This window comes from Diachasma alloeum, unplaced genomic scaffold (genome assembly GCF_001412515.2).
Source record: "Diachasma alloeum isolate Michigan unplaced genomic scaffold, Dall2.0 Dall_scaffold_00796, whole genome shotgun sequence".
Classification (NCBI taxonomy): Eukaryota; Metazoa; Arthropoda; class Insecta; order Hymenoptera; family Braconidae; genus Diachasma; species Diachasma alloeum.
Window position 1 is genome coordinate 124,622 of NW_021680926.1, and position 26,682 is coordinate 151,303.

Below are 26,682 nucleotides of genomic sequence, written 5' to 3' on the forward strand. Positions count from 1 at the left end.
ACCTTATTTCAGTCTCTCAGTTATCTTTTCTTGCGTTCTCGTCCTGCTTCTAGTTGTCAAACCGTTCTTTTATTATCAAACTTGAATTTTTTTTCAACGAAACTTCACTTTTACCCTGAAGTTTGTTATTTATTCACACAAAATATATGACAAAAGTTATTTTCCAAATTATAATTACTAGATCCATAACGCGCGCGGCTGTGCGCGTTCATGAACACTTAGCGCTTTAGCGCTGACAATCAAGTTTGCCTTCAATAGAAAAAATTCTCAAGTTTGACAATTTTACTCGCTTTCTCCTTTGGCATGAGCCTTCAGGAACTAAATACGAATATTTTAAGACCAATTAGAATACGCTACATGCGCCGAGAGTGGCAAAAAATGGAGACCTATAATCTGACCAAATAACTTCATGGAAACACATAATCTGACCAAATTTAAATTTAAAAAAAAAATTATTTTAGCCAATCAATTACTCAATTTTCTAAAAATTAACCATCAGAAAGGTGGCGCTGTAAATGTTCACATACAGACATGATCACCAAACTTCATATTTTTTTAATGGAACTGATACGGATCCATTCGGAAGCATACTACCAATGAAATTGGTAGAAATTAAAAAAGAAGAAAAGTAATAACACACAAAGTAACAATGAAATGGCTTCTGTCAGATAGGCTTCAACCTCTGCTTGTTTTTCTTAAGAATTATTACATTTTACACAATCTTTTATCATACGAAGGTGAGTGAGCAATAAATTAACCACCAGCATATGCTCCGAACAACGCCTGCATCTGTTGATGTACCAATCAGCTCTTATAGCATCAGTCAACTTGGCCAACAGTTATGAACACTGTATGGGGTAATTGAATTTATAAATGTATGTGGTAGACATTAAATTTAAAATTTTCAGTTCATAGTAAACATTGAGGGATCGATCAATCGATAGTACAATTTTTTTCTGCATCGCTCAGTTTTTAAGTAGTTGTACATTTTTTACAGCTCATTCCTTGTTCTCTGTTGTAACGAACGGCCCTTTGAGAGATCGAAGACAGGTCACAAGTTTAATTAGTTTTACTCAAAATTCTTACTTAATCATTTCAGATTATTTACGGCACTAAAAACTACTTTATTTAAGCGAATCCGCTAATTCTGAATATGAGAAATGGCCTCAAAATTTTTAAACTTTTTTCCTAAATTTTATCTAAAATTATATTCGAAAAGAAGAAAAATGAGCGCAACCGGAGTTTTCTAACACAATTATTAGCGAAGATATTGAAGTTTGAATTTTGTTTTCTTCTAAAAGCTTTTTTTTCAATTCTAATTACAAGCAACAGAGAACGATAAAAAAAATTATAACCCATAGAATTTGTCGGAAATTATCTTACCTTTTCGAAAAAAATATAATTTTTTATATATCTATATATTTTGACATGGAAAATTAAAAGAAAACGTTTCAAACGGCCATTTGGGGTCGTTCCCCAAGCTTTTTTTATTTCTTTAATTTTTCATCGTAAAGTTCAGAACATTTCCTAACAAAAACAGATTTTCATTTTTGGTGCTCTCACCAACTCAGAGGTGAAGTGCAGAGAAAAACAAAATTTTTGTGGGAGTTCAGTGAGGGATAGATGGGTTTTGTAACGTATGACACTCGGAATTCGTTGTTTGTTTGTTGGGGCTTAACGTCGCATCGACAGCTAGGTCATTAGCGACGGTCGGAATTCGTGTAGTATATCGAATAAGATTTATTCGCAGCAATGTAACTTGGTTTATACCATGAGAGCTGGAACGAGAGTGTGCTCTCGCGACAACGGTATTAATTATCCGATGGAGGATGTCCGAATTATTACGAATCGTCGCGAGGTATTGTGGTAAAGTATTCGGTTACTAAGCCAAGCCCGAACACAAACATTGAAATAATCTGAAATAAATATATTAGGTGTATAAATTAATTCTTGGCCCCTAGATTAAATTGATCAGAACACCTATTTGAATTGAAAGAATTGCCCCCAATAAACGGCGTTTTGAAGCGCCATCTGTGAACTATCAAACCACTCAAGTCCGATTGTGGTGTGATTAACGCAACCTCAAAAAACATAGTGAATAAAAATGTCGTTCGACAAGCAGCACTTGAGGCACTGCCTTTTTTTTACCTTCCAACTTGGAAAAACTGCCGCAGAAGCACAATAAATGATTCATTCGGCCTTGGGAGGGAGTGCTGTATCTTATAACGCATGTAAAAAGTGGTTTAAAAAATTTCGGGATGGAAATTTTGATCTCCAGGATGAGAAACGTCCTGGGCAACCAAACAAAGTTGAGGACGAGGAGTTGGACAACTTACTCAATGAAAATCCCTGTCAAACACAACAGGAGCTTACTGATACTCTTGGAGTGACTCAACCAGCTATTTCGGTACGTTTAAAAAGAATTGGGAGGATACAGAAGGAAGGTCATTGGGTGCCCCATCATCTAACCTCAGAAAACAAAAGTCGACGCTGTGAAATTGCAATGTGCCTACTGACCAGATTCAAACAAAAAGACTTTACATAAAATTGTGACTGGGGATGAAAAGTGGATATTTTACGACAATCCTAAGAGGCGAAAGTCGTGGGTTTATCCGGGGGAGCCGTCAACTAGTACTGCAAAAGCGAACATTCATGGGAAAAAATTGTTGTTGCGTATTTGGTGGGATTCCAAAGGTGTAATCTATTATGAGATACTCGACCAGGGAAAAACCGTCACTGCTAAGCGTTATCAGGACCAACTGGTGAAATTGAGTGATGCTATTGAGGAAAAGAGACCTTTTACTGGTAGTGGTACGAGGCAAGTGATTTTGCTGCAGGACAACGAGCGGCCACACACGGCAAAAGAAACCCTGGAAGTTATCTCCAGGTTGGGCTCGGAAATGCTCCCATATGCGGCGTATTCTCCAGACCTTGCGCCTTCTGACTATATCCTTTTTCGGGCGCTACAAAATCATCTGGTGGATACCCACTTTCGATCTCCTGAAGAAGTCCGGCAGAGCATTGATGACTTCATCCAGTCAAAACCACCATCTTTCTTCCGAGCCGGAATCCGACAATTGCCCGATAGATAGGAGAAATGCGTGTAAACTAACGGTGATTATTTTCTATATTAGATCTGTATTAATTTTTTTTATAAATAAATGTCAGAATTGTCGAAAAAAGGCCGAGAATTAATTTATACACCTAATATAAGTTATACACCTAATAATAGTTAAGAGTAGTCATTGTGAAATTTTTGAGATTTTTAATAACTTTCATTTAATGGAAAAAGGAAAAATTCGAAAATGGGCGGCATGGTCTTCATTGAGACAGTTTAAGAGCGTTAAACGTGTTATTAGATCCGGTTCTTTCAAGATCTTATATTCGTAACATTCCAAGGGATTAGATTAAAAATTTGGGTTTAGTTATTTTTCCGTATTGATCTTCACTTTTCCTCGTCCGGGGATTCGTATGGACCCTTCCCCAAACTCGTAAAACTGAAAATCACTACGGAAAAATATAATTCACGCCTAGTGCCATGGGGTTTTTTTTACTCGCGTAATAGGTCAGTTCTCGCCTTCGGCTCGGACGCCAACTCCACGCGAGTAAAAAACCCCATGGCACTCGCCCTGCAATATACTATAGCGTATTTGACCGTTGTGTGTGCGAATGGTACGACGGAAACAGCTGACGTCACCGTTGTTTTAACAGTAAACCGGAAAGGGTTGATACACGACATGAAGTTTCTTATCACTCCTTGGTTGAAGGATCCACTGATTTTGGGTGTCAAGACCTTCAGAATTTTTGGAATAGTGTTGGACGGTAGTACCGAAGAGGCCGGTAGTACCGAATGATGAACATTACTGGTATGGATCGTCGCATTCAAATTCGCCTATGCAAATTGCTGACTTACAAGAGACTTCTGCTGAAGAGTGTGCGCGCAGTGAGGTTCTCGTTGGAAAATATCGATATCGATGTGTTGATAGATCAGATATTACTCCTTTGATTAAACACGAGATTGTAAGCCCTAACCAGCACTCGCCAATTTACCAGCGATTTTATCGGGTATTTCCATCGATTTTGAAAGCACTACAGACTCGAGACTCGAGAATTGTTAGAGGCGGGGATTATTGAAAAATTATCTAGTCCTTGAACAAATCCAGTGGTGATGGTTAAACAGAAAGACAAGTGTCGATGTGTTTTACCGGAAGTTGAATAAAATCACGGATAAGGATTGTTATATGATTCCAAATTTGACTCGTATACTGGATAAGTTACGGTGCGCAAAATTTATAACAATGCTTGATTTAAAAAAGGGATACCCTCAAGTACCGATGGTAGAGAAATGGCGACAGTTTACGTCATATGTAGTTCCTACTCTTGGTTTTTATGAGTATGTGGGCATGTCATTACGGCTAACGAATGCTACGGCAGCTTTCCAATGTTTGATAGATACGATTGTAACTCTGGATATGGAACCACATAGTTTCGGGTACTTAGATGATATTGTTGCGGTTTCCCTCTTTCTCGTGAATGTACAAGCTGAAGTATGTTCCATGATAGACCCTGGATACTTTGTCTTTCGATTCCAAGTTCATTTGTCCGCGACGCCTGTTCTTAAAAACATCTCTTCGTTGTGTGTTTTCATTTATTGAGAAGAATTAACATTTTGGTATGAGAAATGATTTTAAAAATAATCAAACCCAGTGCCCATTGATTTCCCTAAACTATTTAGATTTCTGTGTCTACAAAAGAGGACTCCACCAGCGTTGGCAGATGTTCCGGAGGCGCGGGAACAGTAGAAAAACCTCTCTTGAACTATCCAATTTCCGTGTCAGCTCACTTGCTTCGGGATTTCGCCCTTATTCAGTACTCCGCGGCCACAATTCCAACGAACATTTGAGGTCACAGATTTTCAATTAAATTGTAAATCTCCGAGAAGAATTTCAACAACAATGTCGAGTCTATATATCAGAGATCATCCACGCCCTACCTAAGTCAATTCAATTTGTTCTACAACAACCCCGACACTCTGCCAGGGAAGAACAACACAATTCTCGCAGAACTTTACTGGAGACCACCTATCAGCTCAGCTCGGAACAATTGCTACCCAACATCAACGTTTAAAGAACCACACACACACACACGCTCACACACACACACACGTACGCACCCACGGATCCTTTCGGCGAGGAACGCCTTTACCCTCCGAGTTTTCGCAGGTTGGAAGGTCCTGCAACGTGGCGCGTCCCCAGGTGGTGGATGGGGGAATGCTCGATATTGTGAACTGCCGTTCAGAATATAGGGTATCGACTGAATAAAATACGTCGGCGGGAACCAACACCTTCCGAGAAACTCAACTCTAAAAGCGGTGTGCAGGGTGGGGTCCCTATAACAGCCTTACAAAGTTGTACAGTGGCTCTGTTTAACAGCCAAAGAAAAAATGTTGAGTAGTGATGAGAACACGAAAATATCCTAGGTGGTAACCCCTCTTCAAGAGGTAAAGCCTACCATTCGTTCCGATCGGGTGCAAGCTCCGGTGGCCAATGCCGGCTCCTTGGATTCTGGGAAGAGCCAACCATCACACTTGTCAAAGGCGGACCACTTGGCCTCAGATACTACAAGTGGGGTGGAGTCACAGACTCAAAAGATGACTGAAATCACCAACTCGAACGGAGGATCGAGACAGGAGCAGGCTTGGGACCGTCACGAGAAGCTCATTGAAGATCTTCTGTCCCAGATAACGGACAAAACCAAGCGGACCATCAATGAAGGAATACGCCAGCTCGCCAGCAGCATTCAAACTACTGCAAAACGTCCCCGATCAATCAGTCAAGGTGCATCAGGGCAAGGGGCTACGCAGAAGACGAAACCTCATGAGCCAACATCGAAGGACGTTGGATCACGAAGTGGGGTGCAGAATGAGCACCAGATCAAGAAGAAGAGAAATCGCGAGTCCTCGGGAAAGGATCCTGACGCTCTGAAGAGGTCTCGACAGGAGACCACACCAATCCAACCGAAGCGGGTGTCGGAACCGCAGAGGGATGCAGGCAAACACCAGCAAATCGGGCCAGATAAATATGAGGTTCACGACAGTGAGGGCTGGCAGAAGTGGAAGCGTCGAAGGAAGAAACCTGAGGAAGCTCCTGAGTCGCTTCGGCAAAACCCAAGCCGGAAGCGAACCCAGAGGAAATCAGCGGTCAGGCCGAAAGCACTGATCATTCGCCCTAAGGAGAAGGAGATGTACTCCGAAATCCTACAGCGAGTGAAGAAGGATAGCGCTTGTGGTGAAGCTAGCGATTGCGTCAAGATCAGACGCACGGCCGCAGGGGACATGCTGATAATCCTCAACAAGAAGGAGACCGATGGAGCTTCCCAGCTACGATCAGCCATTGCTGCTCGGCCAAGAGGCCGACGTGCTAAGCAAAGAGCCCCGGGAAGATATCGAAATCAAGGACATTGATGAAGATACATCCAAAGAGGACGTCCTTGAGGCCTTACAGAGAGCTGTAGGTGAGGAACACAAAATGGGTCCTGAGACCATCCAATCTATGCGCAAAGTATACGGTGGAACTCAAACTGCTTGTTTGACCCTCACGTCAGCTGCGGTGAAGAAGATCCTGGGAGAGGACGACCACGGGAAGATTAAGATCGGCTGGGTAAACTGCCGCATACGTAGAGTACAGAGGCCGGTCAAGTGTTTCAAGTGCTGGCACTACGGACATCTCGCCAGCAAGTGTAGGAGCGCAGTGGATCGGTCGAAGCACTGCGCAAGATGTGCAGGATCGGTGCGCCCTATGCGCTGAAGATGGGAAAACGGAGAATTGTGCCCATGTCGCTGGCAGCAGCAGATGCCCGGCTTACAGAGAGGCACTCCAGAAGCTTACTAACCAAAGGCGATAAACAATGGATCAGCTGCAAGGTGTTACAGCTCAACCTCAATCACTGTGAGGACGCACACGATCTGCTTATGCAGACGGTGCGTGAGCTGAAGGCTGACCTTGTCATGATTTCTGAGCCATATCGAGATCTTGGCACTCAATCCTGGGTCACAGACGCCAGCAGAAAGGCTGCGATCTGGGCTTGCGGGAACCGGCCTTTCCGAAACATCAGCAGTAACACGCAGAGTGGTTTTGCTATGGTGAACTTTGATGGAATCCATTACTACAGCTGCTATGCTCCACCTAGTCTTCGCATTGATGAGTTTACAGACTTCCTAGATAGGCTGACTGTGGATGCTGAGCAACACTTTCCCGTAGTGATAGCTGGAGACTTCAATGCCTGGGCAGTTGACTGGGGCAGTAAGGTAACAAACGCTAGAGGACAGGCTTTACTGGAAGCCATGTCATCTTTGGACGTAATATTACTGAACAGTGGAGAAGAACCAACCTTCATTCGGGAAAAGGCGAGCTCAATTGTGGATCTTACCTTCGTGAGTGGTGCTCTCGCCAAGAAAAATTACTCATGGAGAGTAACTGATATCTACACGGCGAGTGACCACCGGGCAATACTCTGGGAGATCTGCTCTGACCAGAAAGCCAGATCAACCGCAAAGAAGACCAACAGTGTTGGTTGGAGAGTGAGCACCTTTGATTTTGGCTCTTACTCGGCGGCATTAGATGACCGTCCGATTACTGGCACGAATGCAACAGCGAAGGCACGGGACATTATAGCGAAGGTGACTAAAGCCTGCAATGCCACTATGACGAGGAAGCGGACCACAAATCGACACCCCCGGTGTATTGGTGTAATGACACCATCGCGGTCCTCCGGAAGGAATGCAACGCAGCTAGGAAGTTGTCCCAACGAGGCCGGAAGAAACCAAACTTCGAGGAACTCGAAATGAGGTACAAAAAGGCACGTTGGAAACTGAGCAAGGCGATAAAGCACAGCAAGAAGCATTGCTGGAGTGAACTTCTTGCTGAAGTAGAAGGCGATCCCTGGGGAAGACCTTACAAGGTGGTGATGACACGACTGAAAAGTCAACCTATGCCAACACCATAGTGTCCTGTTTTCCTGAGAAAGATCGTTGAAACGCTGTTCCCTCAATAACCAGATTTTCACCGTCCCGCCCGACAACAGGAGGATGAGATCGTAGAGTAAATCACCAGGGAAGAGTTGATGGAGGCCTACATGCGAGTGGGTAACACCAAGGCCCCTGGCCCGGACGGTATCCCCAACATTGCACTGAAATCGGCAATCCAAGCGATGCCAGAGCAGTTTCTAGACGTCTATAACGAGTGCTTCAAAGAAGGCATATTTCCTGCCATGTGGAAGCAGCAGAGGCTGGTTTTGCTCCCAAAAGGGAACAAGCCGCCGGACGAACCTTCATCATACCGTCCTCTCTGCATGCTCGACACAGCCGGTAAGATCCTCGAGCGTATAATCCATCAGAGAATAGAAGCAGCTGTTGAGCCATTGCTAGCCGAAAATCAATATGGTTTCCGGAAAGGTCGATCCACATTGGATGCCATCAACCTTGTTGTTGATACCGCCAGGAGAGCGATTTCAGGGGAAAGATGGCTCAATGGCACTAAGGAGTACTGCCTAGTAGTAACACTGGACATCAAGAATGCCTTCAACTCAGCCCGTTGGGACTACATCATGGAGGCTCTTGCCAAATTGGACGTGGGGTGATGATCGATGCACGACTGAAGTTCAAGCAGCAAGCAGAGCATGTGGGGGCCAAGGCATCTGGCGTTAGATCCACCTTATCACGCCTCATGCCTAACATCGGGGGAGCCAAGCAAAGAAGATGGGCACTGTTGTCTTCAGTGATTACTTCGGTGCTCACATATGGTATTCCCATTTGGGGAGAGGCATTCCAGTTGCAGGAAGCGCGACGTAAGATCGCACCAGTCTACCGACTGAGTGCCCTTAGAGTTGCAAGTGCATTTCGGACAGTTTCTGAGGACGCGGTGTGTGTCATTACAGGAATGCTGTCNTTAGAGAGAGGTATTCCAGTTGCAGGAAGCGCGAGGTAAGATCGCACCAGTCTACCGACTGAGTGCCCTTAGAGTTGCAAGTGCATTTCGGACAGTTTCTGAGGACGCGGTGTGTGTCATTACAGGAATGCTGTCGATAGAAATATTGGCTGAGGAGCGGCAGGTCTTGTACAAACGTAGGAGATCCGAAGCGCTGAGTCCTGAGGAGCTGACGCTGGAAGAGAGGCGAAACAGCCTGCGGAAATGGCAGCTGAAGTGGGACAACTCGATCAAAGGGAGATGGACCTATCGTCTGATCCCCAAGGTGAATGTCTGGCTAAATCGAAACCCCGGAGAGGTGAACTACTACCTAACGCAGATGCTTACGGGGCACGGGTGCTTTAGAGCGTATCTTCATAAATTTAAATATGAAGNCAGAAATACTGGCTGAGGAGCGGAAGGTCTTGTACAAACGTAGGGGATCCGAAGCGCTGAGTCCCGATGAGCTGACGCTGGAAGAGAAGCGGAACAGCCTGCGGAAATGGCAGCTGAAGTGGGACAACTCCACCAAAGGGAGATGGACCTATCGTCTGATCCCCAAGGTGAATGTCTGGCTAAATCGAAACCACGGAGAGGTGAACTACTACCTAACGCAGATGCTTACGGGGCACGGGTGCTTTAGAGCGTATCTTCATAAATTTAAATATGAAGATTCCTCGAAATGCTTAACCTGCACGGACGTGGATGGAGATGCGGAGCACGTGTTCTTCGTATGCCCTCGTTTCAGCGAGACAAGGCGTACCTGGGTGTCTACACTTGGAAGGGACGTATTGCCTGAAAATCTGATGGATGCTTTACTATCATCGCAGGCAGCCTGGGACGCNACACGGAGAGTTGAACTACTACTTAACGCAGATGCTTACGGGGCACGGGTGCTTTAGAGCGTATCTTCATAAATTTAAATATGAAGATTCCTCGAAATGCCCGACCTGCACGGACGTGGATGAAGATGCGGAGCACGTGTTCTTCGTATGCCCTCGTTTCAGCGAGACAAGGNACTCCACCAAAGGGAGATGGACCTATCGTCTGATCCCCAAGGTGAATGTCTGGCTAAATCGAAAACACGGAGAGTTGAACTACTACTTAACGCAGATGCTTACGGGGCACGGGTGCTTTAGAGCGTATCTTCATAAATTTAAATATGAAGATTCCTCGAAATGCCCGACCTGCACGGACATGGATGAAGATGCGGAGCACGTGTTCTTCGTATGCCCTCGTTTCAGCGAGACAAGGCGTATCTGGGTGTCTACACTTCGAAGGGAAGTATTGCCTGAAAATCTGATAGATGCTTTACTATCATCGCAGGCAGCCTGGGACGCGACGAGCCATTTTGCAGCTGAAGTCATGAAAGAGCTCAGAAAAGAGGAACGTGAGCGCAGAGCCGCAACTTAGACGGAGAACCTACTGGAACCTTCTACCTACACCCAAGAACTTAGTAGGCCAGGAGGACGTACATTAGGCCGGAAAGAGGAAGTGCCAATAGCTGTGACCTCCCTCGCGAAGTAATACTTAACGGTAGTGCCGCGAGGGATTCAAAGGTTAGTGAATTTGTCAGATGGGAGTTTAGTGGGTATTGACAGTCACTGTCCGAGCCCCACACTCACCTGACGGGAGGAAGCTCCTATTCCCTCCCTCAGGTGGTCGTGCGTAAATGCGTTCTCCAACAGACGGAAAAAAAACACGTACGCACGCACCCCCGCGCATACGCATGCAAGCACACACACATAGTAGAAAGATTCAAAGAGTCATGAAATGTGGAGATGTCATTAAATTTTCACTTTTATTTTTCGGGGTCATTACAATAACTTCCTGGCCGCAGGTCGGGAAGTTGAAAAATAAATTGGATGTTTTCAACGATTGATTAAAAACCCAACAGAGTATGCATGTATAAATTGACGGATGTGACGTTGTTGCCGAGATTTTGAAAAACACATGCCAGAATTGTTTTCTGGCTGAACATGAATATGAACTAATAAACTTGATTGATTGTGATGAGTCTTACCTATAGTAGATTTTTTATGAGTAACAAGAAGTGTTTCAGCACCCATTCTAGCTGCAGCAGCACATGCTTCCGTCCCAGCATGCCCACCACCAACAACAATTACATCAAACGTTCGAAATGCCCTGGATCCAATTGTTCTGCTCCGAATGACTTTACGTAGCATCATTATCATTTAGTAACAGCTGCTCTCGACCGTTAAATTCGGAAACCAAAGCTTCTCTCTAAATTAACAGATAACCATATCATAAAAATGTAACATTCACTACAACAGAGATGAAATTTGTTTCTGAGTCGTAAAATAAGACCTAGTTACATCCTGCTTACCCTAGGATATTAATGTCACGTGACTATATTTGCTCTCCAGAACCTGGTTACCATACATGAATTTAACCTCTTTGAGCCACCATATTTATTTGCGTAGGTGCTTATGTAGGTGTATGGGACTCCCCATCCGGCGTTTTCCTTCAAAAAACAAATTGAATTTTCATATATAGGTATTCATATAAATTCAACATGTGGTGAAGCATATTAAGCCTTATCAGCACTTGGCGTTACCCAGGGTTCGCGACGGTGACGCAGCTGGTATGAATCCCACAAAAGATCAAAATAGTCTACTAGGAATGAGCTAAATTTCCAGGAATAGAAGGCTCCTTCTAAGAATGAAGGTCCCCATTACCTTCTGCACCTCCTGATATTTGAAATAACACAACTGTTCAGGGGATAATCAGGGTCTATTTATGTAAACAGACCCTGATTTATATAAATAGACCCTGATTACCCCCTGAACAGTTGTGTTATTTCCAATATGAGAAGGTACAGGAGGTAATGAGGACCTTCATTCTTAGAAGGACAGTTTTATTCCTGCAAATTCAGCTCCCTCCTATCCGAGTCGAATATTAGGACCTGAATTCCCCCTTGAACACCTATCATGAGTAGGAGGACCAGGATGAAGTTAGGGTGTATTTACATGCAGAGAGACCTCCTGGTTTCCGCTTGAACGTGCGAGTTATTTCCAAATTCCGAGGGTTCAGGAGGAAAACAGGAGGTGTGTTAAACCAATTTATCGCCTGCACTCCCTAAAATGTTTTCCACTCCATCCCTCCTGGAAAGAACCTACAAACCCTTTCGAGGAATTTTTTATTATTTTTAATTATTAACATGAGAAGTACGGGTGAAAATTGAGGTCATACTCAAGGGTCATATATAAGGGTAAAAAATAACGATCAGAAACGACAGTCAAAAATAAGGGTGGGAATTTCAGTAATTTTCACCGCAAACAGAAATGAACAAAATGGTGAGCTACTCAATCATCCTGGCTATTAGGGTTAATTCAGGGGATTTATGATTCCTTTTCATTCGACAGGAAGAGAAAGGGGAAAAAAGTATCAGTTGAGAAGGGTTTTTACGCCTTTAGGATGAGGCAGGATCATATAAGGAGTTATTCAGGATGTATAGGATGAAGAAAGGAGAAAAAAATATCTCAAGGAGGTAATAGGGGGGAATAAGGTCCAGATATACGACTCCAGGAGGTAATAGGGGAGAATAAGGTCCAGATATTCAACTCGAGGAGGTAATAGGGGGGGATTGGGTCCAGATATTCGACTCGGGTAGTGGATTATTTTGCTCTGTTGTGGGATTCATACCAACTGCGTCCTCATCGCGAACCCTGGGTAATGCCAAGTGCTGGTGAAGCTTGATATGCTTTACCATATGTTGAATTTATATGAATACCCATATATGAAAATTTAATTTGCTTTTTAGAGGAAAGTGCCGAATGGGGAGTCCCGTACACCCACATGAGCACCTATACAAATAAATATCGTGGCTCAAAATGGTTAAATTCATTTATAGTGATCAGGTTCCGGAGAACAAATATAGTCACGTGACATTAACCTCCTAGGGTGAGCAGGAGCTCACTAGGCCTTATTTTACGACTCGGGTTGAAAATAGATAAGTACCAACAAATGTGTTTGCCTATAATGGGGTATTCGGATGAAATTCAATTTTTGTTCAATTATCGAATTCATAAAATTCGTTAATTGAGACAGATATAGGCAAACAGTAAAGAATGTAATGAAATACAATCTGAACATTGTACCGAGATTTTCTCGAGGAGACATCTCGAGGAGGCTGAAGAAGCCGAGCCCAGATGGAAAGATCCACAGACCAATGAAAGACTGAAGGAATAGCGGTTTTGGATGAAACCGCGAATCCTGGAAGTCTGGAGGACATTCTAGACTTTCGCAATTTTAGAACTCGCCCAGCTGTGTTTAGGGGAAAGTGGCCTGACGTACGGGGTTCCAACTGGGCGACTCTAAAAGCAGTGCCGGGGTAGACTAGAGCCCAACGTAGTCAGGTGAAAGGACTGGTCCTCCGGGATCCCGTGGGGTTGATTGGTGGGGATAGGATAATGGAATGATCTATCGTCGCTGAGATACTAAAATTAGGAGGTAAGGCCCTAGTCAGATTCCGAGAGTTGAACGCAGACGCTCGAGCGGAGAGGTCAAAGAAAATTCTTCAGAGCAATTTGTGGTGTTGGTCTGAATACGGTCACGGACAGGCGCGTAGTCCAGCGTTGGACGGTGCATAACTGCCGGTAGCGGACGTAGGGGGATGCATCTGCATCCCCCACAAGTGATAAAAGAATTATTTCGGTACTCGAGGTGACGACCTCGTAGTGACCGGCGTTATTCGAACCCGGCTAGAACGATTTGGAAGCGGATGGGACCGTGGGCCTGAAGTAGAGTAGTCCTCCTGTCGGCCCGACCATACGCCGACATTTTTAGTAATCGGGAATGGTGATGACTCGCGATGACCGAAGCGATAACTGGTGGTCGAGAGTATGGGTAGTAGGCAGGCCTACGAAAGAAAGGGAATGAATTTTATGGTTTCGATTCCTCTAACGATAGATAAAAAGAATCAGCAGCCCATGTGAATTTTTACAGATTTTTAAAAACATTTTTAAGCTGTGCTCCACGAAGTTTTATTTCTTATGCAATTTTACACGTCTCGCAGTGTCCAAATGTAATAATGATTTTTTGTAACTCACTAACTCAACTTCTTAACATCAACGTCCGTAAACTTACTAGCAGACAGACAAAGAATATACAGAATGTTTTTTTTCATCAAATCATATTTTTTTGGCGAGATAAAAATTCAATTTTCCGCAGGATTTGAGTTTTCATAGATGCGTACGACGCTTACGGACTGTGCATTTTTCTTCTCGATTCGATTATATAATTGTTGAATTATCGTACTATCATGCAAAGAAGAACGAAAATTTTTAAGCGAATTCAATGCCGAGAAAAATACAAAAGAAAATTCATCAATTTTCGTGCAGGCGCAGGTGCTAGACTTATCCGGTGCTTTTACAGCGGTCATAAATACAGAAACTGAACCCTAGCAAACAATTTCGGCCTGCTAAGTTGACCATTTCTAGGGAGGGATTTACCTCTCATTACGCTTGACACTTTTCAACGTATGTTTTTATTTCTAACAAAAATATCATAATTATTTACATTTTCATTGCAGAATTTATGTTATATGTTTATGCCATATATGTTATATGTATAACAAGAAGTGATCTCACAACTTTTGAAGCCTCAATATAATCTTCACAATTTTCCCATTTCGTAGGGTCGACATTCAGGAAATCATGTTTGAGGTTCAAAATCTCAAAGAAGGTAACGGTATTTTGAGTCACGAATTGTTTCAAACTCGCCTCTCCGATAAATTTGAGGTCTTTCATTCCTGATTTTCTCTTTTTTCGATCATTTTTGAGTGCAGGACACTGGATCTTATAGCTTCGCACATCTTTTTCTTACACTCTACACTCAAATTTTCATTGAAAAAAGAGAAAGCGATCAATTCTTCTGATAAGTACCAGAGATGGTTCCCAAACTTCTCAAATACCGCATTGTAGACTCGTGACAACGTAAAACTATGATCAGTTACTAATTTTTTCAATAGTTCTAAATCGTTTTTGGGAGCTTGTGAACCAACTCTTCTGATACAGGAGGACGATAAAAATACAAATTCTCTTCAAACCTGATATTTCCTGAGATGTCATATGAAATTGATCTCTTAATAGGAATATTTTCAACGAGTAAATTGTCTTCGCCATCCATCTAGCATGATGAATGGGACCTAGCGCTCGGAATCGATTACCATTTGGAAGATTTCCATCCAAGAACATCACCGCCAGTTCCAGAAACTCTTTGTAGTCCTTCCTGATGTTGTCAATCTGTTAAGAGATGATTCAATTTCAAGTTCAATTCAATTCTTCGATCGATTGAAAAAATTATTTCGTTGGATTGAGCATTGTAAATTTTTCTTCATAACGTACCTTCAATCGTGAGTAAGCGAATGCCAGGGCGTTTTCTGCATCATTCCTGACTGTTGCTTTTACATCATCATCTTGGACTCCTGGTGAAAATTCTCCTTTCTCAATATTTTTCCACTGCTCTTGGAATCTTTTGAAAATGAGAATATCCGGTCTAGTATTTGGCCCCATAGATGCTTCAAAAGCAGATTTCAGCAGTAGTTCCAATAGATGATGTCGACAAGCAAGATGCAATAGATTCCTCCCCAATAACTGCTCCAGTAGGACACATGTACCATTCGTACTGCCCGTGTTGCTAGCAGTGGTATCAAATATCATGGCGCATATATCATCGAGATATGCTCAATCTTTCAGGCATTTGAAAATGACATTTGCCTGCTCTTCACCACTTCCTCGTTCTAGTTTTGCAACTTCAAGTAATTGATCCCCTTCAATGCCCGATATAAGAACAAGGAGTCGATCCATTTTTTCGCATTTGTTCTCTATCGATGGTAATTGTTTGCCATCCCAATGAACAGTGGTGAAACTGGAACATCCATTCTTAACCCGATTTTTAATGGCATTACTCAGAGTCTTCCGGTGAATCCCCCTACTTCGACGGATAGTTTCTCGGCTCAGATGAACGTCATCTAGAGAGATCTCGGCTGTTATGAGGGCGGCTGCTATGATACGTGCTGCCATATGATCGCTGACTTTTGCTCGATCCAAAGCGGCGGTGAGGTTCGGAGACAGACGAAAAACTTTCTTCGCCTTGCTGGGCTGCAAATCGAATTCATAGTCGCAATCGCTTTCGTGACTGTGCAATTGTTTCAGAAGTCCATCCAGATCTTCTTCTTCGTCCCACTGGTAATTACTATAATTTGCAAGAATCTTATTCGGCTCGACTGCAAAATGGGAAAAATTAATGAAAATTGATGAGAGACAATCATGGGAATAAGGCAAAAGAGTATTGATAGGGAAAGAGTCAGAACTTGTCAATATTTTCTCATCAGTCAATACAAGCATTCATTGAGGAGAAATACACTAATTATGTCCATTAAAAAATTGTGATGTTTGATAATCGCGGAAGTTACTAAAATAAGTTCTGCGAAAATTTTTCATTTTCAATTCTCTCAAATAAATATGTAGATCATTATCTGGGAGCAAATTTCGATCCCTTTTTTTCAATAATTCCGAATTCAACCGTCAAATATCTTTGAATTTTCAGTGATCGCAAGAAGGGGATAGTCTACAGAATTAAAAATAAGGAAAATACGTGAAAAAAAGGGATTAATTCTCGTACCTTTTTCCTGTGTCTTTAACATCTCTCCTTCACATGGAGGAGCCCAGGAGGCTGTATCAAGAATTTTGTCCAAGTAACCTCTTTTTCCTCGATTGTGGAGATCCAATAGAATTCTTGCCTGTTCATTTTTGATCAGGGCTACTTGTGTCTTATGAGCAATATCGAATAAATCATCCAACTTGCAACTGAATTCCGACTCCTTGTCATATACTATTTGACAAGTCTCTCTACGCGTGGGGCCATTTTGAACACCTTTCTGTAGTCCGTCACTAATTGCTTCAACTTATTAATCGCATCACACTCCTTGATCATTGGCACTTCTGCATATTCCCAAAATATGGCACACTTGCGAATAACGCACTTCGCAGCTTCTTGAATAGTCAATTTTGGCGTAGCGTGTCTCGTATAATAAAAGAAACACTCTACAACTTGTCTCTTTGAAGGTAACCGGTTCCCCTGAATTTCTGCAGTTCCATGACCAATCAATGTGATTTTCGTATCCTGTCGTGTTGTTGGCATTTTTACGTTTTTTCGTTTGCTCTGTGGATTGACAATTTTATTCACACACGATTACAAACACTGAAGATTTGTACCTTGAGCTGGTCATAGAAACAGAAGTCTGAAGAATCCTTCGATGCTGTCTCTCAGAGAGTGTCGTTCTGACTGATCACTAGTACAGTTGTGAAAATGGTTGGAAAATATTCAATTGTCAAAAGGACAAAGTAGTGGGAGGCGATCGAGGGACGAAGATTGAGAGAATACCGCCTTCAAGATCATAAATTTTGTCCCATTCATTAAGGTTCCCCGAAGGATAGTCATTTGTGCATCCCCTTCAGTGAAATGGGATTATAATTTAAAATTTTCGCCTCAGAAAATGTTGGCATAGTATGGGGAATTTTCCATTAACTCAGAAATATTCAAATAGTAATTATTTTCGAAAATTAACCTGGACTCGGAAAACCCTTTGTTGTGAACTTTCGTATTCATTTGGAAATTTAGAAGCTGAAAAATATTCAGAATTATATATAGATGAAGTGTGACCTACATCCAATGTATGCTTTTTGTTTATTAGTAAAAAGCCTTTCGAGGCGCTCACTTTTCATCATACTATCTCGGAAACTATTGGGACGTTATTGAAATAGGCAACGCAGACAATTTGGATGATTCCATAATGAAGACAATAATTTTTCATTTATGCCTCTGCGCCTCATAGTTATTGACTTATTCACATTTATTCTGGATCACTCTGCGTGGCATGCCCAACTACGAACATCATTGTCTAGCACAAGGATTTGTATAGTGCGGCTGCGATCTCTTCGCTATGAGAGCAACAGAGACGGTCCTATGCAAGTCACTGGGCGTTCTACCTGGACAGCAGACTCGGAGGGCCGTCCGCAGCCATTTTCACTACCTGACATAGGATCATCATAGGGACCATTAACTTCTGCCTGAGGTTTATGAACGTTGATTGCCAGTAGGTCAACTTTTCTCGTCAAACTTTGAACTCGTTGCGCATACATGAAAACTGATTTGAAAAATCCGAAAAAATTCATATGGACTGGTGATTTTTTTAGCCGCCTTTTTCAGGAATCGGAACCCTAAATATCATTCTTCTTCTCCCGTAGGCCTGCCTAATGGGTAGTCTTCATGTGGGTAACAGTGTTCCACTTTGGTCGGATCGGCCTCTCGACGTCTCATGCTCTGAGGAGTTCCGGTTGACTCGCAAATAACTGAAACTCTCCCGAGTACAAGTACTCGTGAGGAGAAAGGATGCTGGATGAGTCGAAATATCCTCCAGAACAGACGTGAATTCAACTCACTCGGATAGCCATGTCGTAAGGTATGATGCACGACTCAAAAAAAGCTCGTGAGGATGTGATGGAAATACTCCTGGTGGACCTCGCCCACTCTACCGTTTCACGTTAATGTTAGCTATGCATTCATTGTCCAGCCACAAAAGGTCTCTGGGTAGACGAGATTGCTTCAGAGGCCGGTTTTAGTCAAACCTTCTGTAAAGGTTTGGCTGGCGCCGAATCAAAGAGCGATAGGGAATAAGAAGGTTAAAAAGTAGTTTGGACTTTTCCTGGGTGAACAACCCGGGGAAATATCTTAACAACATTTAGGAAATGATAATTTATGATTGATAATTTATTCATTAAGCGGTTAGTGTACAGTCTCACGGCGTAGAGTTCTAGAAAATGAATATTCGCTTAGGCAAAAAAAAGTAACAAACTAAAACAATTCTACGTCAAATCCGAAGTGCAAAAATGTCATGTTTCCGATTGTCTTGCTGATTTTTTTCTTAGAAGTTAATCATACACTTTTTCTCAGTAGTTGAAGTAGTAGATGCGATCAAGCTCTCATAAAATTTTAAGAGCACTGCGATTTTTGTTGGAATAGATGACAACTGCTCCCGGTCTTTCTCTCATGGTTATATATATATATGATATTCCATATTAAACTTATTCTGTTATACTTGCGCTTGCGCAAGCTGTTGACCTGGCACCGTTGTTCTCACGTGCGTTAGCACTAACGTTCTGACTGTTATACAGAGAGGTGTTTGAAGACGCGTAATTATTGAATAAACTTTCTTTTAGATAAACCAGTGTTTCAGTTAATTTACATAACCAATACTCAAACAGGTTATGGGCCCAGAACACGCTTAGGCGCTTAGTCTGATGAAAATAGTAAATTAGTGAAGAGAAGAGTGAAAAAAAAAACTAGTGAAAAACAGAGAAAGTGCAAGGACGAACGTAGTAACTGAGGGGTGCACACGAACAGATAAGATGGGCGATGAGATGAGTAAGTAAAGAAATTGAGCTGTAATTCAACTGGATTCCGGAAAGCTGAAGGAAAATCGCGTTGCCATGGAGAGCTCGGCGTGAGAAGCGAGGACGCCATGAGATGCAGAAAGGTGGATAGGCATGCTTGCCCAAATCAGCCGGGAATTCTAAACTTTGTTAAAGTAAAAATAGTAAAAAAAAGATGGCGGAGCGTTGAAAAATGTGAAAAATTGATATAAATAAAATTATAGAATTGTGGGATGCTTAAATGAAATAATTAACTATTCCTACAGTGAAGGGAATGATGTCAGAGAAACAGTGGCGAGCGGTGAACGAGTGGTGCTCAAATAAATAAGAGAAAGATGAACCTCCCATCATTCTCAAACTTTATCAGGAGCAACTGAGTTCAGTCACTATTACAGGAGATAAGTCGGCCAAGGTGGACGAGAAAGACGAGAAAGGTAGTGAAAAGGGAGATGAGTTGGCCAAAGTGGGCGCGAAAGAAGAGAAAGGTGGTGCGAAGAGAGATGGCCAAGGTGTGGCGCAAGAGTGACATATGCTGAAGTTCATCAGTCAGTTAAGGCCAAACCTCTGATAAAGAATCTGTAAAAACTAATATACAATTTAAAACCACGCCTACACATCCTGAATCCTATCCATCCAAAGAGACCATTTCCGATAATGTATGAACTGGATTTATTGTTGAAAAACCAATAAACCTGATGTGTGAAAAGCTGGAAACGATCTCCAAGCTACTACAGACAATAGTCAACGTTCAAAAGAACATAGGTGACTACATGATTGATCATTTGAGAGAGATGAGAAAAGAAATGGCTAAGGATAGACAAAGAAATGCAGCACAATTGGACTACATTACCAAAATGGTAGAACGATTGCTGAGGGCTATCAATGAACTGGAGGAGGTTGAAGATGAGTTGAGAGATAAGTTTGACTTAAATGGCAGATTGCGATGGGACAGAGGAGGATGATAAGTGACTTGGAAAAAAAATTGCGAGAATAGTTAAAACACAGTTTGAGAATTTAAAACGAGTCGAGATAAAACAAAATAGCGAAAGTTCAAACACTAGCACTGCAAAAAAAAATTAAAGCTGTAAAATAAGAGTGTGACGGATTTTCGGAGAACTCCGCCACCTGTACGTAAGTTCACCGGAGGGAAAATCAACGGATTTTGAGCGAATAATTCTGTAAAGAGTGTGTAGTTAGTGAGTCAGGTTTAATAATAAGAGAGTCGCGATTTATCTTCCCAAAATTAGCACCTCTACCGTAGGGAGATGCAATACCCTTATTTCTAGCTCTAGCTCTTGGCCTACGTTTTTCATGGACATTACGACATCAGCTCCGCGGAAACATCAAAGTTCAATTCAAATGAAAATACGGAAGAAACAATTAAGAGTGTCGATCCACGTTAAAAGCGTATAAAATTAGAAACATTTGACTGTGAGTAAAAATAATTTAGTTATTTATTTAAATTTCCAGTGAACATTCAGTTATTATCGGATTTAGGGGAAACTAAGGTTACGGTTACGGTTTAGAGTAAATTTACAGTCATTCGTATTTACTGTTCTATTTATTTAATTTTTATTCACGCGAATTCTGAGTGGGACGAGTATCTACTGTGGTTCGTGGCCGAGATACTGAGCCTCCCGGTGAGATCTCGTTGATCCCGTTCGGTATACGTTACTGATCGCCGAGGTTGAGCTGAAATGCTCACGGTCCCTGGCTTACGCGTTTCGTGGGGTTATTGGAATTACTCGTACAGTTGGAAGGCTATGTACATGAAACTAACCCACTCATCTACATGGATCACCATGGGTTACTTACGGTTGTTTCTACGGTTTCGGTTATGGTGATCCCGCAATAATTCCCGGAAGAGTGACAGTAACGAAAAGTGCATTCACTCAGGGGAAAAGTGCATTCGCGTAAAGATGAGGCGAACTGCCTGTTTTTCCCTATTTCCGAGTTTTCTCTGGTTAAGAATAATGCATATCAATTAATATTTATCCATAGTACATTCTCGCTCGTAAAGATAGAAGCCCCCACAATAATGAAAATGTTTAATTAACCATATCAAGACTAAATACACAATTTAGTCAAAACAGTAGTTTCCGTACATTTGAATTGAATGTCGCACACACTAGTCCCCATGCATCGACGCGTGCAACCCTCAGCGACAACTAGACGGCGCGCTAGACGCGCCACTCAGCTGCGAACCGCCAGCTGGTTTAGAAAGAAAAGTTCAACGCAAGCCACTGAAAGAAGCACATCGAAGATGGGTTAACAAAAGCAACGAGGTTCCAGAGGGACCTCCCTAAAACTTTCTGAAAACACCACCGGGTCCCGCACGAGGAAAACATGGTAAATGTTGCTTTCATGTCATGTGCACTCTCTCTTCGGGGGAGAAGTGCATTTTATTCCTAGTGTGTCCCAGTGAAAGCCCAGTGAAACTGCACCACTGAAATATAGTATACTGGAAAGGGCACTGCAATGCCATTTGAAGCAGGGTTCGGGAGTAATAATTACTTTTGTAATATTTTTAGCTCTAATTACAATTACGCCGTCAATTTTTTAATTGAGATCCTTCATTTTTTGATTACTTTATTAATCTGTAATTGAAATTGAAAATTCAGTGATAACCAAGTAATCGTCAATTTCAATGAAACGAATTACCATTGATTAGGTAACCAATAATCAGGAACCCAAAAATTTTCACTACTTCATCAATCATCAATATGAATTAGCATACTATTCAAATTTCCATTAATGATTAATGACGATGAGAGATTCATCAATCACTAAATAATGAGAAATTGTAAATAAGAATTATTCAATTTTTTATTATTCATCAATTTGAATGAGGAATTCATCGATTATTCTATCTTCCATTGAATTAATATCAAACGATTATTCAATTATTTTTTCACTCGAAGATAGAGTTATTCATTTACAGAATTATTCGTCAATCGTGTTTGAAAGAATTCGATTACTCAATCAATGCTGAACTTCGACTTTCAGTTACTCAACTGCTCACCGAATGATTATTCAAAATGTTTTATTTTTTTATTATCGATTTATTTTGTAATTAGATGTTACAATTATTTATTTCTAAATTTAAAAAAATCGTTAAAAATTAATTAAACCGACGATTAATTTTATACCAAAATACACTTAATTGTAGAAAAAATATTTTCTAAAACCTAGAACATTTTTTTGATTTTTGAGGTGGGATTGTACAAAGAGGAGGCTTCATGTAAGGGAGGATTACTCATGGGGGTAGTGATATCCGGGGGGGTCTTATAGTCGAGGGGATTTTATTGAGTGGGGGTTTTATCAATGGGTAGAAGGTTTTACATAAGGGGGTCTAGGTGCGGGGCATGAAAAGGGTGGGTTTATATCAGGGGTCATATATCTGATTTACTGAAAAAATGGGGGGGAGAGGGGGGCATTGTGTATAGAACATTTATGGGTGGTGGCAAGGCGAGGGGGGGGGGGGATTGAGAATNGGGGGGCATTGTGTATAGAACATTTATGGGTGGTGGCAAGGCGAGGGGGGGGGGGGCATTGAGAATTAACAACCCAAAAATTGAGTCGTTGAGTTTTTCAAAGTTTTTATCTCCGATACTAAGGGAGATAGCAAATTTTTACTGAAAATTTTGGGGTGGGGGGGGGTGTGTAGCGACTGCTACACTTACACACACGCAGACACGCGCTGAGCAGCAATCACCGATAGACGAGCCCTATCTCGCTCTAATCCTCCGAATATCTCGCTCTCTCAAATATCACGCGTTTACCTGCTACCCAAATTATTAATCCGCACTGACCAGTGAGTCAGTCAGTCACAGTTCGTCTCCGAGTTCTACTCGGGACTCACTTATACGTATTCATCTATCCATTGTATATTATAATTAACGCGATTGTAAATATATTACGATTCAGTATTTTGAATACTTTGTTAGTAATTGTGCAACCCTTTCCTAACATATCACGATTACTACATTGGTGACCCCGACGTGATCTGTAAAAGGGTTTTCATTCTCGCGTTAAACCGTACAACCAAAAGCAACGCGCCCATCGGTAGTTATTCGGTGCGTGAGCGTTTCGCTACGTGAGTGCGACGAAGTCAACACAGTCTTACATATTACGCGTGTACCTGACAAAGACCGCGAGTAATATCGATTTTCCACCGGCACATTGCCGAACCCTAATAGACGTTGTGTTATGCTGGTGTAAATAAAGACTAATGACGCCTTTATTCTTCAACCTGTGTTGTGACTATTGTGATATTTCCCCAGTGAAAAATGCCACTCAACGACGACGGCAAACATAAACCATCGACCGCGGGCCAGGTCACAAAAGTGTACGACATCAAGGCCACAGAGTTCAGCGAAGAAAAACCCGCACTCTGGTTCGCGCAACTGGAATCTCTGTTCCGAAACAAGGGAATTGTCCAGGAGCTAGACAAATTCCACCATGCAGTCCCACTCATCAAAACGAGTGCAGCTGCCCAAGTAGAGGACATTATCATCGCGCCTCCAGTCCTTGCCCCGTACCAAACGCTCAAAAACAAATTTATTGAGCGTTTCACTAAATCAAAACAGGCCAACCTGCTCCAGCTATTGGACGGAGAGCGACTCGGAGATCGGAAACCATCTCAGCATCTTCGTCACCTCAGGAGCTTGGTTCCCGACATCGACGACGACGTCCTCAGAGCCCGCTGGTTATCTCACTTGCCCCAGACAACGCAAGCCTGTCTCATCGCGCAGAAGACCGCGACAACAGACGATCTCGGCGAAGCAGCAGACAGACTACATGAGGTACTACAGCCTACGAACGTCGCGTCCATCTCGAACCTGGAACGACAGATCGCGGAGCTCACCCAGCAGGTCGCCAGCCTAGCAGCTCACTCCTCGCGTCGAGATGGCAACACCGGACCAGGCAGATCCCGCAGCAATGCACGCAGCCGCTCGTTCAGCAAACCAAGGCTGAACAAAACAACAGGTATATGCGTTTACCATGAAAAATTCGGTAGTAAAGCGCGCAAATGCCTACGCGGTTGCAAGTTTCAGGGAAACGCAAAAGGGAGTCACTAGCGGCGGAAGTGGACTCTCTCGGATTCTCTCGCCGCCTCTTCCTCACTGATAAAACCACTGGTATCCAATTCCTCGTGGATACGGGATCGGATGTCTCCGTTTTCCCCCGCAGGCGGCCTAAACCATCGCAGAAACCATCAGGATACCAGCTCTTCGCAGCGAACGGATCAGTCATCAACACGTATGGCCACGTGATCCTCTCACCCGATCTCGGACTCAGACGAGACCTCGCCTGGCNTCACTGGTATCCAATTCCTCGTGGACACGGGATCGGATGTCTCCGTTTTCCCCCGCAGGCGGCCTAAACCATCGCAGAAACCATCAGGATACCAGCTCTTCGCAGCGAACGGATCAGTCATCAACACGTATGGCCACGTGATCCTCTCACCCGATCTCGGACTCAGACGAGACCTCGCCTGGCGTTTTGTCGAGGCAGATGTCTCTCGCCCAATCATCGGAGCCGATTTCTTGCACCATTTCGGGTTGCTCGTCGATCTAAAGCATCAACGCCTCATCGACGACACGACAAAGCTCACATCAGGTGGCAGAACCGCGAAATGCACCGCCACCTCAGTGAAATCGCTCCAAATACCCGACGATTCACAGTGGATGAGACTCCTCAAAGAATTTCCATCCATCATCACGCCAGACGGGAAATTAAAAGTCGCGGAACACACGACTCTCCACCACATTCGGACCACACCAGGACCTCCAATCACATGCAGAGCGCGACGCCGTGCACCGGACAAGCTGAAGGTCGCCCAGTCAGAATTCTCCTCAATGATTAAGCTGGGAAGCGCGCGAGCATCCGAGAGCCCGTGGTCCCCACCGCTCCACCTCGCCGAGAAGAAGAACGGCGAATGGAGACCATGTGGAGACTACCGCGCACTAAACAACCGGACAATACCAGATAAGTACCCTGTACGATATCTTGACGATTTTGCCGCGAATCTGCATGGTACAACAATTTTCTCCACAGTTGACCTAGTTAAAGCCTTCAACCAGATTCCAGTGGCGCCTGAAGACATTAAGAAAACGGCAATCATAACGCCTTTCGGTCTATTTGAATTTCCATTCATGACCTTTGGCCTCAGGAACGCGGCACAGACGTTCCAACGGTTAATCGACGAAGCTACACGCGATCTAGCATTCGCGTTCCCATACATTGACGACATTCCCGTCGCATCAAAAGATGATGAACAACACCAGGAGCACCTCAGACTACTTTTCGGTAGACTCGAAAGATTCGGTTTGATCGTAAACGTCGCCAAGTCTAACCTGGGCAAGCCAGAAGTCGTATTTCTCGGCCACACAATCAATTCTCAAGGAAGAGGCATTCCATGCTATTTCAATAATAAATAATCGATTTTTTTTAGATTTCGATTTAAATTCAGTACTTTGTAGAAGAACCCCTAAAATATTCCTGAACGGGAGGAAAAAAAAAAAATTTTTTTTCACAAGTTATTCAAAAAACAAAATTTGGTGTATTACCAGGGAGGGAATTGTTTATAACGTCATAACTCGATAAACATCTGTTATATCGAAAAAATGAAAGAATACTTTTTTACTGCAAAAGAGTGATATATTCATATAAAAAAAATACAAAAAAATTCAATTTACTGTCCATTTGTTAATAAATAAAACAAAAAGTTGTTGTAAAAAAAAAACTCATCTCGAAAAAATTCCGAAAAAAATATATTTTATAGAATGCTTATCATGAAATCCGCTGTCCAATTTTTATGAGGTAATCTCATATAGAGTCTGAGATAATAATTATTTAGTGAGGCTGCGTCGGGCAGCGTAGAGCGGTGACCACCCTGCGCTCAGCGAGTCGCGGTGGCAGATGGTCGAGTTGGCGGTGTTCAGTGGATGCTATGAGTTATCTGGGAAGTAAATATGTGATTTATTGAATTAGTGCGCTTAACTTTTCTTTACAATATCTCGAATTACAAATTCGTCGTCTAAAGAATGAATTTTACATTTAAGACTATGAGTATCTTTAATCGGTATATAGCAATGAAATTGACGAGTTCCAACGATGGATGAAGCATTCTCAAATCGAATTTTCAACGCCTCTTCTTCTAATGCACGTTCTTCCTCAGTACAAAAGATAGTTTGAATGGAAGTCATCGATTCTTTCGCGAATTCGTACAATTCGCGTGGAGTTGTGATTTGATTATC

At 42.7% G+C, this 26,682-nt stretch overlaps 2 protein-coding genes across 6 annotated transcripts in view; both read right to left on the bottom strand.

Annotated features, from left to right (window-relative positions):
* The window catches only part of LOC107044755 (protein MTO1 homolog, mitochondrial), a 143,889-nt gene that overhangs the window by 96,706 nt on the left and 20,501 nt on the right, over positions 1-26,682 (bottom strand). For 3 of the 5 annotated variants that reach the window (XM_015266778.1, XM_029126571.1, XM_015266780.2), the window contains one exon: positions 10,987-11,207. The exons of 1 other annotated variant lie outside the window; for it this stretch is intronic. In XM_015266778.1, the coding sequence (XP_015122264.1) occupies positions 10,987-11,158 (172 nt within the window). In that variant the 5' untranslated portion in view covers positions 11,159-11,207. Of the gene's footprint in view, positions 1-10,986; positions 11,208-11,310; positions 11,449-26,682 lie in introns of all 5 variants that reach the window. One more of the 5 variants, XM_015266779.1, reaches the window with a different exon arrangement.
* LOC107044756 lies at positions 14,577-16,035 on the bottom strand. Its single transcript, XM_015266784.1, has 2 exons — positions 15,332-16,035; positions 14,577-15,229 (listed from the first exon to the last, which is right to left on the bottom strand). The coding sequence occupies exons 1-2, from the start codon at positions 15,644-15,646 to the stop codon at positions 14,933-14,935; spliced, it is 612 nt and encodes a 203-aa protein (XP_015122270.1). The 5' UTR covers positions 15,647-16,035; the 3' UTR covers positions 14,577-14,932.